This window comes from Labrus mixtus, chromosome 4 (genome assembly GCF_963584025.1).
Source record: "Labrus mixtus chromosome 4, fLabMix1.1, whole genome shotgun sequence".
NCBI lineage: Eukaryota > Metazoa > Chordata > Actinopteri > Labriformes > Labridae > Labrus > Labrus mixtus.
This window is the reverse complement of record NC_083615.1, coordinates 17,041,073-17,056,009: the sequence shown is the minus strand read 5'-3', so window position 1 is coordinate 17,056,009 and position 14,937 is coordinate 17,041,073. Positions and strand designations below refer to the sequence as shown.

General features: G+C 41.7%; 1 protein-coding gene across 1 annotated transcript in view; it reads right to left on the bottom strand.

Annotated features, from left to right (window-relative positions):
• Positions 1-10,043: 10,043 nt before the first annotated feature.
• Positions 10,044-14,937, bottom strand: part of LOC132972958 (chemokine-like protein TAFA-5) — a 46,500-nt gene continuing 41,606 nt past the window's right edge. The window contains exon 4 of the mRNA XM_061036119.1: positions 10,044-12,816. Coding sequence (XP_060892102.1) covers positions 12,808-12,816 — 9 coding nt within the window. The 3' untranslated portion in view covers positions 10,044-12,807. The remainder of the gene's footprint in view (positions 12,817-14,937) is intronic.

The window sequence follows — 14,937 nt, the reverse complement described above, 5'->3', positions numbered from 1 at the left end:
ACTCTTGTGTATCAATCCAAAAACCTTTATTTTAACTCAACAGACACCGAGGTTTCCCTCAGGTACAGTGACATCGAGCTCACAGCATAAAAGCGGGGATACAAATAAAAGCGAGTTAAAAAAAATAAAAAATCTACTAAAAATAAAACAGTTACATATCCAGAAAACAGCCATCGACACAGTTACACATTGACGCACAATGGTCCGTTACTACGGCCTTAAAGGCTGCATATGAGGGAATAGTCTTTATTTTTTAAATGTGTTGGATGACATTCCAGGAATCATAATAGTAATGCTGATAATTTAAGCACACCTTTTATATATCTGCTTCCTCTCTATCTCTGTGTTTTTATCATGCAGAAAAGCACCGGACAGTAATTTTTGCGTTCTCAGGACCTCTTTATGCTCGGACAGAAATCGGGAAAAAAGGGCTTTTGGATATTCTGCACACTCAGCCTAGAATCTGTTACAGAATGACTCAAGGAGCTGGAGTCCTTACAGGTTTTTAAATTTAAAGGGAAAGACCTGGAAGCAGACTCTACAGGATGCCGATGCTTTAAGCTCGACTGCTTGAGCTACTGACTCCCGGATGGTTTTTCTATTTTAATGCAAAATGTGTTTTGTGTCTCTGTCTGTAACTTTGTGTTTTTGCTGCTGACTCTCTTGGCGATGGTTCTTAATGTCAACGGGACCAACCTGGTTAAATAAAAGAATAAATAAAAAGCACACTTACATTGCATTTGCGATTTGCGATTTTTGTTCTTTGCATAATTGCTTTTTGGCACAACTGGACCTGGACACAGTGAATACCTCACTGTACAGTTCACACAATGACATCACTGCTCCAACCAGATGTAAGAGCACAAGTCATTGTTCCTACAGCACCCTGACAGGGACAAAAGTACTGAGTGTCCAATGACGAGAGAAGCCATAAAGATAAAACAGCGGTATGATTGTGCACATTGTGATTTATTTTCCAGTTCCAGAGAGTCGACACAGACGGGCTGCTGCGTCCTCTCTGTGTCCTCTAGAAAGAGATGTGGAGTCTAAAGGCTGGACGTATTACACATCTGCTGTTTTCAATACTTAAGAGACCAACTTTCAAATCCTGTTAAGTAATTTTCACTAAACATGATGTTTTGATCATCTTAACGATGGTGAAGGATATTGCAACAATTAAAAAAATATATCTACAGCTGTTTCCAGATGAAAACACAAATAGATACGTTTTCCTTTCAGCTTAGATTGAGTTCAATTTACATTATGAACGTGTAATGACCGGAAAAAAAAGAACAGTTTAAACATGAAAACACACTCAAGTGGTGTCCAACACACCGTGCAGAGTAACGGTGTAACTGTGTGTGTGTGTGTGTGTGTGTGTATAAAATGAAAAATATGAACATTTACGTGCATCACATCCTGCAACATGAAGCCTCTGATATGAGCTTCAATTATTTACACTGAAACCTGCACACACACACACACACACACGTGCAGTATATATGTACCGCTGGCTGTATATAGTGTGTCACATTTTTCAGGTTGATGGAAAATGGCATTACCGTGCTGTGAGAAGCCTGCATGTGTTTGATAAAGTATAGGTTTGTGTGTGTGTGTGTATGTGTGTCATCATGCTAATGTAACATATAGGATGAGCGTTTTAGGAGAAACTGCTGCATATTTCATACCTCCTGCATATGTCCCGGCTCGGAACAGACGCATGGTTATTCACTCTGAGGCCGACACGCTGGCCGTTTGTTATCGGCGGCGGCGATGAGCTGAGATCTCGTCCTGCAGACTGAAAGTGACCTGCAGATGCAGCTGTGAGCGCAGGCCGATAAGATGAGAACAAGGCTTTATCTGCTGTTTCATCCAGGAAGCTATTCAGTTCACATTCTGAGAGTATAAGTCAAACGTTGCCGCTGAATTTTATTTTATTTTTTGCACAATGGTTCCTCTCGCTCAAACAGCGCAGATTAAGAACATCAGACAGGCCGATGAAAGCCACAGATACAAGATTGTTTTCTTCCTTTTGGGTCAGAACTTTATTTGCTGTTTAACTTCAAGATGTGAAGACAATTTTAAACAAAGGATGCTTCTAAAAATGTGGCGTACCCAATTTTTTTCCATTGTATGAAGATCCAGACTGGTTGTGAATCTGAAGGCTGATGTAATATTAGTAGAAGTTGATTTTGATGTTATATATTTATTATTTATTTATTTAACCACGAAAGAGAAAAAAAAGAAGAAGATAAGAAGATGTACTTTATTAATCCCACGAGGGGAAATTTGATTTAACCCACTGTTGTTGAACACACACAGGCTGAAATACAAACACATGCACAAACAGGATCCTGTGGACATGCACTAATGGAGGGATGTCAGAGTGAGGGGGCTGCGAGCCCTCCTGAGCTGGGGGGGGTTCAGTTTCTTGCTCAGGGGCAGTGCTCAGGTTGTGAACTGACACCTCTCCAGCTATCCAGACCAATTTCCAGAAAACCCTTACCTTCATCCATTCATCTCTCTACCCTTACCCTCATCCCATATCTCTAGACTCTTACCCCTTACCCTCATCCCATATCTCTTACCCCCTACCCTCATCCCTCTACCCTTACCTCCATCTCGTCATCCCTCCACCCTAACCATCATCCCCTTCATCTAGCCACCCTTAATCTTCTGACACTCCAACCTCACTCATCATTTAGATCTTCATCCTGCATATTACACTAAACTATTCTAAATCTTTCTCTGTGTGGTCTTAGTTAGTGAATAAGTATAAAGTATACATTTTGGTTCCAGTATTCCCCCCCCCCAGAGGTTCGGGAAGAACATTGCTCTCTGAGGAACATCTTTACAGTATTTCTGACAATCTTCTAAATGAAGCCTGACATATTTCAGTTTGGACCAAAGTGATTCACTGACATTCCTGTTTACAAACCTAAAAATTCTCCAAAGTTTGTTTCGTGTAAACTCAAGTCACAACTGTGCAGTTTGTATTTGTTCTGCCAGCCCGCCGCTCTTTGATCATCCAGTGCATCGGGTTTCAGAAGAAGATTCCTCGTTCATTTTCTCCGACTGATCTGTGAGCCTCTGAGCCTTTCTTAACAACTCTCTTCCAGATTCCCACACTGGTCTTTAATGGTGAGGAACTCTGCTGGAATATCAAATGTGTGTACACACACACACACACTCGCACACACACACACACACACACACACACACACACACACACACACACACACACACACACACACACACACACACACTTGGAACACAGGTCACATTTTAATGGCATCATGTCAGTGAGGCTGGCAGCGCTTAATAGAGCTCTGCTGAGGTTTGCCAAGTCTGGTTTTAACATTCACAGACGGGTTTAAGCACACACACACGCACACACACGCACACACACACACACACACACACACACACACACACACACACACACACACACACACACACACACACACACATCAGGACTGTGACACTGCAAAACGCCTCTAATGAGATTGTGGTGAGAAAAAGACGACCCACCAGAAATCTTCTTTAGATTAAATAAACATTTTTTTTTTTTTTTTAGCAGTATTTCCAAGTTTAGCTGCTTACCCACCAAGTTAACGGTTGCTAAGAGACCATATAAAGATGCAGAATTAATTAATTAATTAAGTTCAGAGAAATGTGCCGAGGGGAGACACAGGTGGTGGAGGCGTTAGTTGATGATGTCATCTGAGGCTGAAGGGATGAAGAGGGTTAACAAAACTGTGAAGACGATGACCGGACTGGCTTATGGCTGACGTGTAACAGAACACCAATAAGGTCGTAGTTTGGGCCTTCATTTGTAGACAATATCGATTAAAAATTCCAATATCTTGTAAGTATTTTCATTGTGTACACAGAGTACCCTTATTTTGACACAGCTGGCTCAGAGCTCAATCTCAAGTTTGATCCTCGGCTCCTGAAGTCTTACTGAGGAAGGGTCCTTGGAAGAGAAAAGGAACCTCAAGTTGCTCCTTTAATTATATTTAAAAAAAAAAGAGCCATCAAGTGTGTAAAGGAGCGAGATCGATCGGATCCTGACGGGCAAGTTGGAAACCTGTTTGCTGTTTAAATGATTTTTTGTTAAAAGGGTGGAAATCAGACCTGTAGCCTTTCTTAGTTCTCAATCAATCTTTATTTGTATAGCACCAATTCATATCAAATGTGATCGAGGACACTTAAAACAGAGCAGGTCACAGACCTCACTGTTTACATGTTAAGTCGTATCTGTTAGGTCGTGATGCGGCTTTAAAAAAGAAGAAGAACGTGATGACATTGCTGGAAAAAAAGGCTGATGGGTCCACAGGCGGTCAGATTATCAGACAAGTGCAACTCACTGTTATTTTTATTACCAATTAATCTGCTGAGTCTTTCTCACTTCAACACACACACACACACACACACACACACACACACACTGAGCCTGAGCAGCAGAGGTGTAATAAAAGGTGTTAATGTATTCAGGCTGTTAGTGATGTTAAATGGAGCCTGACGACTGGCTGACATCAGCTCGACTCCCTGCAGCCATGAGGAGAGAGAGAGAGAGAGAGAGAGAGAGAGAGAGAGAGAGAGAGAGAGAGAGAGAGAGAGAGAGAGATAGTATCACTGCTTTAGTTCAGAGTTATATCAATCAAAGTTTTGATATTAAAGACTAATGTTTGACATAAAATAACAGACTGTAACGTCCAAGGTCCCAAAGTCCTAATTCAAAATGGTCCAAAAAATGATTTTGGTCAGACTAGTCCCTTCCTTGAACCACACACTGTACGATGGGTTAAATTCTTTATTCATAATAAGGGGTGTGGCTGATCTGACTGATGGGGGGGCGTGGTGTAGCTGTTTGTAAGGACTACCGTACAAGTCAACAATTACGATAATGACTCAGCCAGTACATGAATCATAGACTGTATATAAGAGTATATTATTTACAGTCTATGACGTGAACGCATGGTTCAAAATAGTCAGTGTTAACTTAATAGGTAAGCCATGCATTTGAACTTGTTAATGTTGTAACTATACACAGGAAGTCCCCTATTTAATTTCATAATAAAAGCAGGATGTATCGCATTAGGAAGTAACATTCGCTTAGCTTAAAGGCAGGGTTGGTAATGTTTGAAAACTAGCATGAATTTGAAAGTAGCATTCCCTCAGTGCTCCATCTACACCCACCCCCTCCCCTCCCTCTAAAGCCACGCCCCCTCACTTACATGCACAAGCGCCATTGCTCCAGAAGTGGACCTCAGCTCATCTCTTGCATTGTGTAGAAACTACGTCGTCTCATGTCTCAGGCGGCTGTGGCTCAGTTGGTAGAGTCGCTGCCTCTCAACCGGAAGGTCAAGGGTTAGATCCCCAGCTGAGCAACATGTCCGATGTGTACTTGGGCAAGACACTTAACCCTGAATTGCTCCTGCTGCTTCGGTGGCAGTGGCTGAATGGCATTAGTTACTTCTGATGGATGATACTACATAGCGACCACTACCATCAGTGTGTAAAAGGGTATGAATTGGTGGGTGTAACATGCGGTGTAAAAGCGCTTTGAGTAGTCAGAAGACTAGAAAAGCACTATATAAGCTCAAGTCCATTTACCATTCAGCAGAAAGTAAACTCACAGTATAAACTCAGGTGACGCATTGGTGACGCATCGGTGAGGCGCCTTGAGTGTGGACTAGAGCACGCAAGAGGTAGAGAGCGAGCAGGGAGACAGGGAGGCATCTGATTGGTTCATCAGATTGGTACCTCATTGCAGACATTGGTAGAAGTTTTTACAGGCTTACAAACTGATACAAATGACGGATTTCCTTTGTTCCTTTTTCAGAGCACCTGTGTTATTAATTTCTGTCAGGACCTAAAGATAATCTCAACCAGAATCTTAAAAAGGTGAATCTGGAGAAAATTACCAACCCTTAAGACAGAACAGAAATTCAAAATAAAAGCACAACAAAATTGCTTCAAAAAGCTAAATAATGTAATTTCAAACATGCAATAAAAATGGTGATTTATCGCAATTAAGTTGAGGAATTCCACGATTAATCACACTAATAAAATATATATTTAAAAAACAAATAAATCTACAGCCTAAAGGGGAAACATAAGAAAGGGAAAGCCGAGTTCAGGAGTGTTTTATTCTTATTATTTGTTTGCCGGAGTTACAGAGTTCTCAGCCTGTTCATTCACTGCTGTTCATCATGTTCAACACCTTCATGCGGCCAAACTCACCTGCTGTAGAAACGCACTTTTATAATTGCACCTTTCAACCCTTCTTTCATAATGTCACATCCAAAGTGCCATAAATTATGGGTTGTGTCCACACTGGAGTCAGAAAAGCTCTGTGAAATGATCTGCAGCCCCCCGTGAGGAGGGATGGTGGCTGAATAAGTCTAGACATTTAGATTCATATGATTTCTATAAAGTAGGTGAGAAAATAATTGGATAAAACGTTGACAGTATCATTCAGCCGCTGCTCTAAATGATCCGCTTTTTTAATAAATGAGGTAGAGGGGGGAGCGGCTGATTTCCTGTTCTGTGTATGAAAGTGGGCTAATGGTGCAGAGTGGGAGAAGTAGGCCAGAATCTCCAGTTAATAAATAAAAGAGGATAATGTAAGAGCAGTGGAGCCGCAGAGAGCTCCAGCCTAAATTCTGCTCCGTATTTTTAGTGCATCTGACGCCTGCAAACTGACACGTTCACTCTGTGAATTCAGGAGGAAAATATGTGAAGGCTTGTGTTTGACAGGGAGACAAATGAGTCTGTAACACCCGTCAGTCCGAAAGTCTTGAAGAACCAGCTTTGGTTATAAATCACCTTCTTATTCAAACGTCTTTACACTGCTACATTTTAGTATCTATCTGTGCTATAGGGGCTTGGTTATGTTGTTTAGTTATCAGAAAATCTTAGTGTTAATCATCTCATTATGTAAAGATACCAAGCGCTTCTTGTTCCATTATCTCAAGGTGAGATCTGAATGACCTGCTTGTAAACACGTTGCTTTCAGAGCCTTTTTCACCCTAAAAACAAACCTGTTTTCGATCTCTTCTTCGTTTAAAAAAAACACCTTGAACACTGTTTGTGGAAACATATCTCCTCTCCTAAAATAAAAAGTATTTAATCTCAGCCTCTGTCAGCACTCCTTCTTCGCCTCTTTTTTTAGTGCTTGCTAACCGAGTTAATATTTCAAACTCCTCACAGCACTCAGACTTGATGTGGTTCTTAAACTACTTTCAGTCCGCCTCAGCTCACACTTAAAGGACTTACATTTGATCTGACACATCCGGCTCCGTCTGTCTTTTATGCTGAGTTTCTCGAACATCACCACAGAAGATCGGCCTACGACTTTCATCATTTCGATTCAGCACTTTCACTTCATGTGTTTTTTTTTTTTTAAGCTCTAAACTTACACCTCGGCAGATACTTACAGTCCAGAACAAATCCAGCTCTTTTGATCTGAGACTTTTTTCAACTCCTTTCACCGCTCCAACTTGTACCGACTCTTCAGCTCTTTTCAGGACAGACTGATTTTTCAACTCACTGCCTAAAAAAAGCCTGACAGTATATTCCCTCAGCTTTTCTCATCTCAATGGACGCTTGTGCTGAATCACTGGAAGTCCAAATCCACCATTGCCCTCTAACAATGTTGATTAGCATCAAATATATGTAAAAAGAAAGAAATATTGAAAGCTGTTTTCACATTTGCACTCCTGTAAATATCTAAAGAGTTCCAGGACGACTGCTCCTGAAAACCTCAGGATCTGGTTGTCTGCATATGCTCCACACAGCAGGAGACTATCGCTGTCAGACCTGAGCAGGGGGGGGGGGTCTTCTGAGGCATTTTGTGATGTAATAAAACAACATGGAAGTGGCTGAGGAAGCAACAGAGTCCGCTACATGATGCTATAATGAGAATATTTGCCTTTATATCGATGCTTCGTGTAGCTTGACTGAACAACAATATCAACAAAATAGCGGAGAAGAACATACAGACGAACACAAACATAATGCAGCCGATTAATAACGAGCACCGAGATGGAATCAGTCGCATGCAGACCCTCTATGCACCGTGCACTGGTCACTGGTCACAGGGAACAAACATCACCACCTCCTCCTATTGGCTCCAGGTGAATTCTCCAGATCATATCCTGCTGCTTTCTCACGTCAGCTCATGCTGCAGAAAAAAATACTAGGGGTCTGGCAGGAGAAATGTCTGAGTTAAAAACTTGGCTGTTTGTGTTCACAAATGAAGATTCTCCTGAAAATATCAGGAGTCGTTCAGAGGTTTTATGCAGTTATTCCAACAAAGAGCCAAGAAAATACATTCTTTAATGCTGCCTTCAAATGGAACTTCTCCATTTTATTTCATTATTTAAAGGTGTAAATTGGATGCAAAATAAAGTCTGAACAGATAATAGATGTTGCTTAGGTAAATGGCATTATGAAACTGTGACTCCGTTCTCTTCATGAACAGGTGAAATAAAAGCTCGCTCAGGCAGAAATCTCGAGCTGCACTGATATGAAGCTTTAGGGTGAGTTCAGTCAGGAGGACCATATACAGTATTTGCCTTCACAGTCGGGTCTATCTCTCATTCATCCCTCACTCACATTTCCGCTGTCAGTCTTTTGAGCAGTCATTTTCTGGGGCTGTCACTGGATAATCAGCTGAAATAATCAGCTGCCTCTTCAGCTGGCCTCATCCAACCAATCGCATGGCGTTCCTCCTTCACTGTCAGCCTACCATCATTCTTGCTCCTCTTTTAAATACGATTCTTTCTCTGCCTTGTTCTGATGCTGATGTTTCGTGCACCCGTCTACATTCACCACCACCAGTAGTGGTCTGGACCACATGGGGGGGGATTTGTTCTGTTTTTCGATTTTCTCCAAACACATAAACCTCTCCATAGAGTCCAAGCACCAAAGACCTTCTGTCAAGTCACATTTCTATGTTATCTATTATAATAAATCATTTTCTTTCTTCACTTGTCTCTACTTATTGAATTAAAATTGGCCATGCATCATTCTCACAATCACTTATCCTCCCAGTTTGGCGGTGTAATGTAAGGTCTTATACCCCCTGCTTTCTGTCATTACCATTGCTGTCTCATACCATGCCACGCTAAAACTTTCAGCCCCACCTGCAGCCCAGCATCCACCTACAGGCTCTGACTGGAGGGTTTAAGATACCATCTCATCACTCCTCGAATCTGAATGGAAACTAATTCTGCAAGGAGTGATGAGGTCAGACCCATTACAAAGGTGAGTTGTCTGACCACACACTGTCTGAATGTGTGGTGATTCTGAGAAAACAGCTGTGGGCGTTTTTGTCTCCTCTTGTCGTCCACCGTTCGCGTTTAAAACTTGAATCAGAAGAAAATCTTTGAGCTAGAGACAGACGATTTTGTGTTTTCTGTTTAATGAAAAATAATGTTCATACCGACAGAGCATCGAAACAGAGACGTGACTTTTTCTCCTCAGGTTCATGGAGACAGAGATGAATAAGGCAAATGACCTACAGACAAACTGCATTCTGGGATTTGGTGTACATAACCTGTACTGGAAAAAACCCCAACGCCAGAGAAACAGTACCACTGTCAGGAGGGAGCTTTGCAAACTGGTGGAGCCGGCTGTCGACCCAGTTCATGGTGAGCGACGGGATGTTAAATAAGATTTTCTACAAAGATACAACATATAAAATATTTAAATATAGAACTTTATGATTTTTGAAAATACATTTAATGCTTCTTCGACCTCAAACCGAAATAGTTTGCTCTTTTTTTGTTTCATTCAAACCATCTGTTCTGAGTGCATGAAGTTCAAATATGGCACTGGGAAATGTAAAATCAGATTTAATGCATGATGTTGTCTGAAGGAGAAGAGACAGAAATCATCTAGAATTTTTCAGATTTTATGAAAAAAATAAGAACAACTTTGTGCACGGGTATCGAACATCTTGGAGTGTATTTAAAGTTGAATGTAACGTGAGTTGAAATGTCAACTGTGACCTTTGAGGTTGAGTTTTTACAGAATTAACTGCATAACCAACATGAAAAAGGTACAAATTTACTAGAAGATTATAAGCTTCTTTTGCAAAACCCGAACAACTGACAAAAAAAAACTGACAAGCCAACTGCATTTAAGGGCTCCTGGGTGGGCACACATTGAAATTTGATGATTGTGCAGAAATTTAGTTTAAGATCAGTCCAATTTTAAAAATCCAGCCCAAATATGTAGTTTTTAGAGAGTTGGAATGTATAGCACATTTAATCGGGGGTGGGGGTGGGGGGGAACAACCATGCTGTCTTGCAGTCAGGCAGCTATGATTGTCGGCTAAGGGATCGTCGTGCCTCATGGATAATTGAGTTGACTTGTGTGAGCAGATTCAGTCACCTGGAAAATCTCATCAGCATGTTGTGAGTGAATTGGACTCTGCAGCAGGCAGAAATCTGTTGCAAATTTGCACAATCAGGGTGCAGGATCAGCAACCTGGTGCAATCAATTCTTCATGAATTCCCCACCCAGAATCTACAGTCATGCTAACAGCTGACAAATGCTGCATGTAGGCATAATATAAGCCAAATCAGCATGCTAACATGCTCACAATGCTAACGTCAATGCTAGGCGTACGGTTGACCTTGTTCACCAACTTACATTTTAAAATGCTAATATTTACCAATATGTTTAAAATACAAAGTACAGCCAACACTTCTATGAATGCTATAATTATTGATGGTAATTATCATGAACAAAAGTATTGGACAAGTTAAAATATTGATGGTGCTAGAGGGCCTGGGGACCAGAAATGTGCTAGCTGGTAATTTTGTTGTTTCTTTGCAGATGCATCTTTTTCACTCATATTTCCACAGATTTCTATGGTTTGAAAACATGGCTGATGAGATGGTTGCAGCCGATGTGGAACATTCAGTCTATCTCAATCCCACTAGTAGTTTACTAACTAGATGGTAGATACGGTTATGTTCAAAATTGGATGTTGGATCTAGCTACTGAGCTTATAGCATACTTGCATATTTGGTTGCTTTAATAGGTGTAGCATCCAGGGAATTTGGGTAAGTGCCCATTGGTAGCAGCCTTTGGAAATGCAAAATTAACTAAGATATGTTGCTATGGCAACAAGGTGTAGAAGGAAAAGATAAGTCACACCACTGACATTATATAATATCAACCAAACCATGAAAATCTAACGTTATCTAAGTTGATCCACTATTTGTTGAGACATTCCACCAAACACCATCGATTCCATCTCACGGTGGCGAAACAGTAAAAGTCTGTGGATCACCAAAGTCAGTAAAATAAATTCTCCTGGCAACATGAACATCTGTACCAAATTTCATGCCAATCCATTTAAGCATTTTTAAGACACTTCAATCAGGAGCAAAGTGCCTAACAGACTGACGGATTCCCATTCCTACAGCTGTGCTGCTCGCAAAACTTCAGGCATCTTAAATCTGTTAATTGTACGTTGATGAATTTAATCAGGATGTTCCACTATGACCCCAAATCAAAACATACTCCATGCGTCAGACAACGTGCACCCTGCCCCACTGGATTCGTTTCTGGAACGTGAGCGTAGCGGAGCAAATATGATCGTGAGTCCGGTTATTGTGTTTTATTTGGAAATTGACTGGAATCTCTGTGCGTTTCCTTATCTGACTTCCTGTCCGGAATGTCATATTCCGTCCAGTTTGACGCGTGCCTGCAGCGTGCTCTGTCCAAAATAGACCCGCAGCGTATTTGAAACGGAGCAGAGCGTAGTGGAGCTGGTGGCACGCTCCAAGAGACGGACCGCGGCACTCGCTGTGGAAACTCAATCATTGACTAGAGTGGCAGCGAACTGCGGCGCTGACTGTCTATGTTTGTGGAAATTGGGGGTGACGGTCCAGTTTACCGGCTTTTTGGCGATCAGCTTTTTGGTATTAAATCATTTTTACACAATTATGAGAAACTGAGTGATATTTTAATCCATAAAATATCTTCAAAATGAGGTTGGAAAAACCTTTTATGGCACATTTTATTGTCTCTCTTTTATTTACTGTCTGTGTTTTTTATTCATCTATAACTGTTTTAACTACTGAAGTCTTCTAGTTGCCATGTTAGATGTTTTCATGGCCTGGTTGTCCTGCCTCTTGTCTCTAAATCACACCTTCTGGTGTCTCTGAAGGTGCACAAAGTTTTATGTTCCATCGTAAAAATGTCTGAAATGATTTCTCCCCTTCTCCACTCGACTGACACCCAGCATATGAACGGCTTCTCCGTCCCAACAGAAACATCAACAGCGCTGTCTCTCCTCGGATAGATACATGTGTTATCTTTAACGCGTATACATTTTTACGTTGCTCATTTAAGTCACTTACTGTATTATATCACAATGTGTTCGTTTCTTTACATGTTTCTTTACGGTTGTTAAGAGAGGGGGATTCTGAAAGTCTCTGCCCCGCTTAAAAAAAACGTCTCTTTGTCGGCTCTGTTCATCTTTGGTCTGTAAAAACGAAACAGAGTTTGTGCCAACAAAAGCGATCGATTCCAGCAGCTTGTCATGATCTGCCTTTCAGACCTCCAGGAAAATAAAAGGAGTCACTTTCATTTTTTGTGTCTTCAGGCTGCAGCCTCCTCGGGTCACCCGCCATGCGTGAAGCAGGGAGTGTCGTCGTCTCGCCCCGCGGCTCTGATAGCGGCTGATGCTGCGGCAGAGGATGCTCCGCTTGGCGATGATGGGCGATGGACGATGGGACCCAGTCTGTCTCTGGGGAGCGTCTGTTCCTGCCGCCGCTGTCAGGAGACCTGAAGGACGGAAATAAAGCAGCGTCAGGAGAGAATCTGTCATAGACTATCAGAGCGTCAGAGTAGAGACCACCACGAGGAAGACATTCAGCTACTTCAGAGCTTGATTACGACATGCATGACATTTTTCATGTTACTTAAAAAAACATAACTTCATAGAAACAAAAACACCTTCAAGACAACGAAAGTAACTCACTTTAAAGTTAAGGCCCTGACACACCAAGCAGACGGCAAAGAGCTAGTGGCAACGAAGGCCGCCTCACGTCTTGACCAAAAAGTTGCACTAGAACAGTGGTGGGCAACTGGCGGCCATCAACCCTCTATGTGGCCCTCAGGTCAACAGACATATAAATTAATTGGAAACATGAAGAAAACATGACAAAATCTGCCATGAAATCATGAAAACCAGAAATATGTACATAATAATATTGAGATGTTGAGATAAATTTGAGACATATTTGACTGTAATCGTTTTTGTAGACTACAATTTTGCCCTCTGGCAGTGAGAATTAAATGAATGTTGCCCTTGCTGTGACCAAAGTTGCCCATCCCTGCACTTGAACACACCGCAAATACTACAGCCGACAGCCAACCACCACATACTGTACTCTCTGCGCATGCGTGAGAGGAAATACCTCTCCATGCCAGCAGGTGGCGGTAGTCCGTTGTTATACGAGAAGACCATTTTCACACCGCTGTCGCTCACCTCTCGTATTATAGGTAGCCTACTAATGGAGAATAATGTCTGCTAAAAAGTTGAAAATGGCGCTGGCGTTGTCAGCCCTTGGTCTTTTAGTGGAAAAAACAAAAGAAGAGGCGGAGGCCCTCCTGCCAGCGTTCATCACCATCATGTCTGCCAGTGTCCCGACGATTACTCCTCTTCCCCTTAATTCCAGTATCTTTTTTCTCTACTATCCGACGGATCGTTTCTCTTTGTTGACTTTCATTGATGAACTTTGGTTGGAGTGCTGTCCGATGGTGCCCCCTTAGCGAGGTTTCCTACTGTTGTTGGAAAATCTGCACATTGCTTTGGTTGAAGGTTTGTGAGCCCTCAGGCCCCCCACTACTGATCTGGGGCCCCAAACAGATGCCTGCCTTGCATGTCGACAAGCAGAACCTCTGTAGTCAACCCAAAGACCTTTTGCTTATCTACAGGTAAAAATATGAAAAAACAAAGCTATGCTGCAAAATAACAGCAAGACAATGAAAGATAACTTCTTAAATAATGACTCCACAATGCTGTTTATGCTCCTCAGGTCAAGTGAATGAATGTTTGTACAGTGCTTCAGTTTATTAAGTAACTTCAAATCGACTACTATAAATGGAATTTAGAAAAATCCTACGTACAAAAAGGGATCAAAATAAGGCTACCGGTTGGGCCTTGTTAATTAAAAACCCTCTCCTGCTGCTCCGTTTCTCCTCTGCATCATGTTTTCCTTCCAGCTGGTGTCGGCGAGCGTCTCGACCCGAGCGACTCGGCCGGCCTTCATGAGAGTAAAGGAGCATCACACAGACTGCAGAATTTAAAAAAAAAACCACACAGTCCTTCATCCAATTAAAGCAGCTGAGCTAGAACTCAAAGTGAATACAGAGCGGCTGACAGAATGGGAATTTATATAACAACACAGCTCTGCACGTGTGAGACACAGAGGGAGGAGGGAACAAGCAGAGGAAACCAAGAGATAAAACATCGACTACAGACGACATAACAGAGGAAAATCATACATGTTCAGTCTGCAGAGTTTAAAGTCAGCTATTGAGTCTCTTTAAAAAGTCAGCAGTATAATCTGAACCGTCTGAGATTAAAGAATTGGACTTCCTTTGCTGGTTTCTAGGTCAACAATACGCTGCTGAGCTAACCGTTCAGCAAGAACAACACAAACTACAGATGTTTTTCACATAATTATCAGCTTTGACTGCAGAGAATAATGAGCTTAATACTGTTTACTCATTAGTTTCTATTCATGTTAAACCAGACGGCCCGCAACTGTTTGGTCTCACTTTTTTTGCTCTTATTTTGTAATTATTTTTAGTAGAAACTGAAATCTAAAATTCAACAGTACACTTTCATTTTCGCTGCTAAACACTCAACTTTTGTACAAGGCCACCCATAAGGGGAGA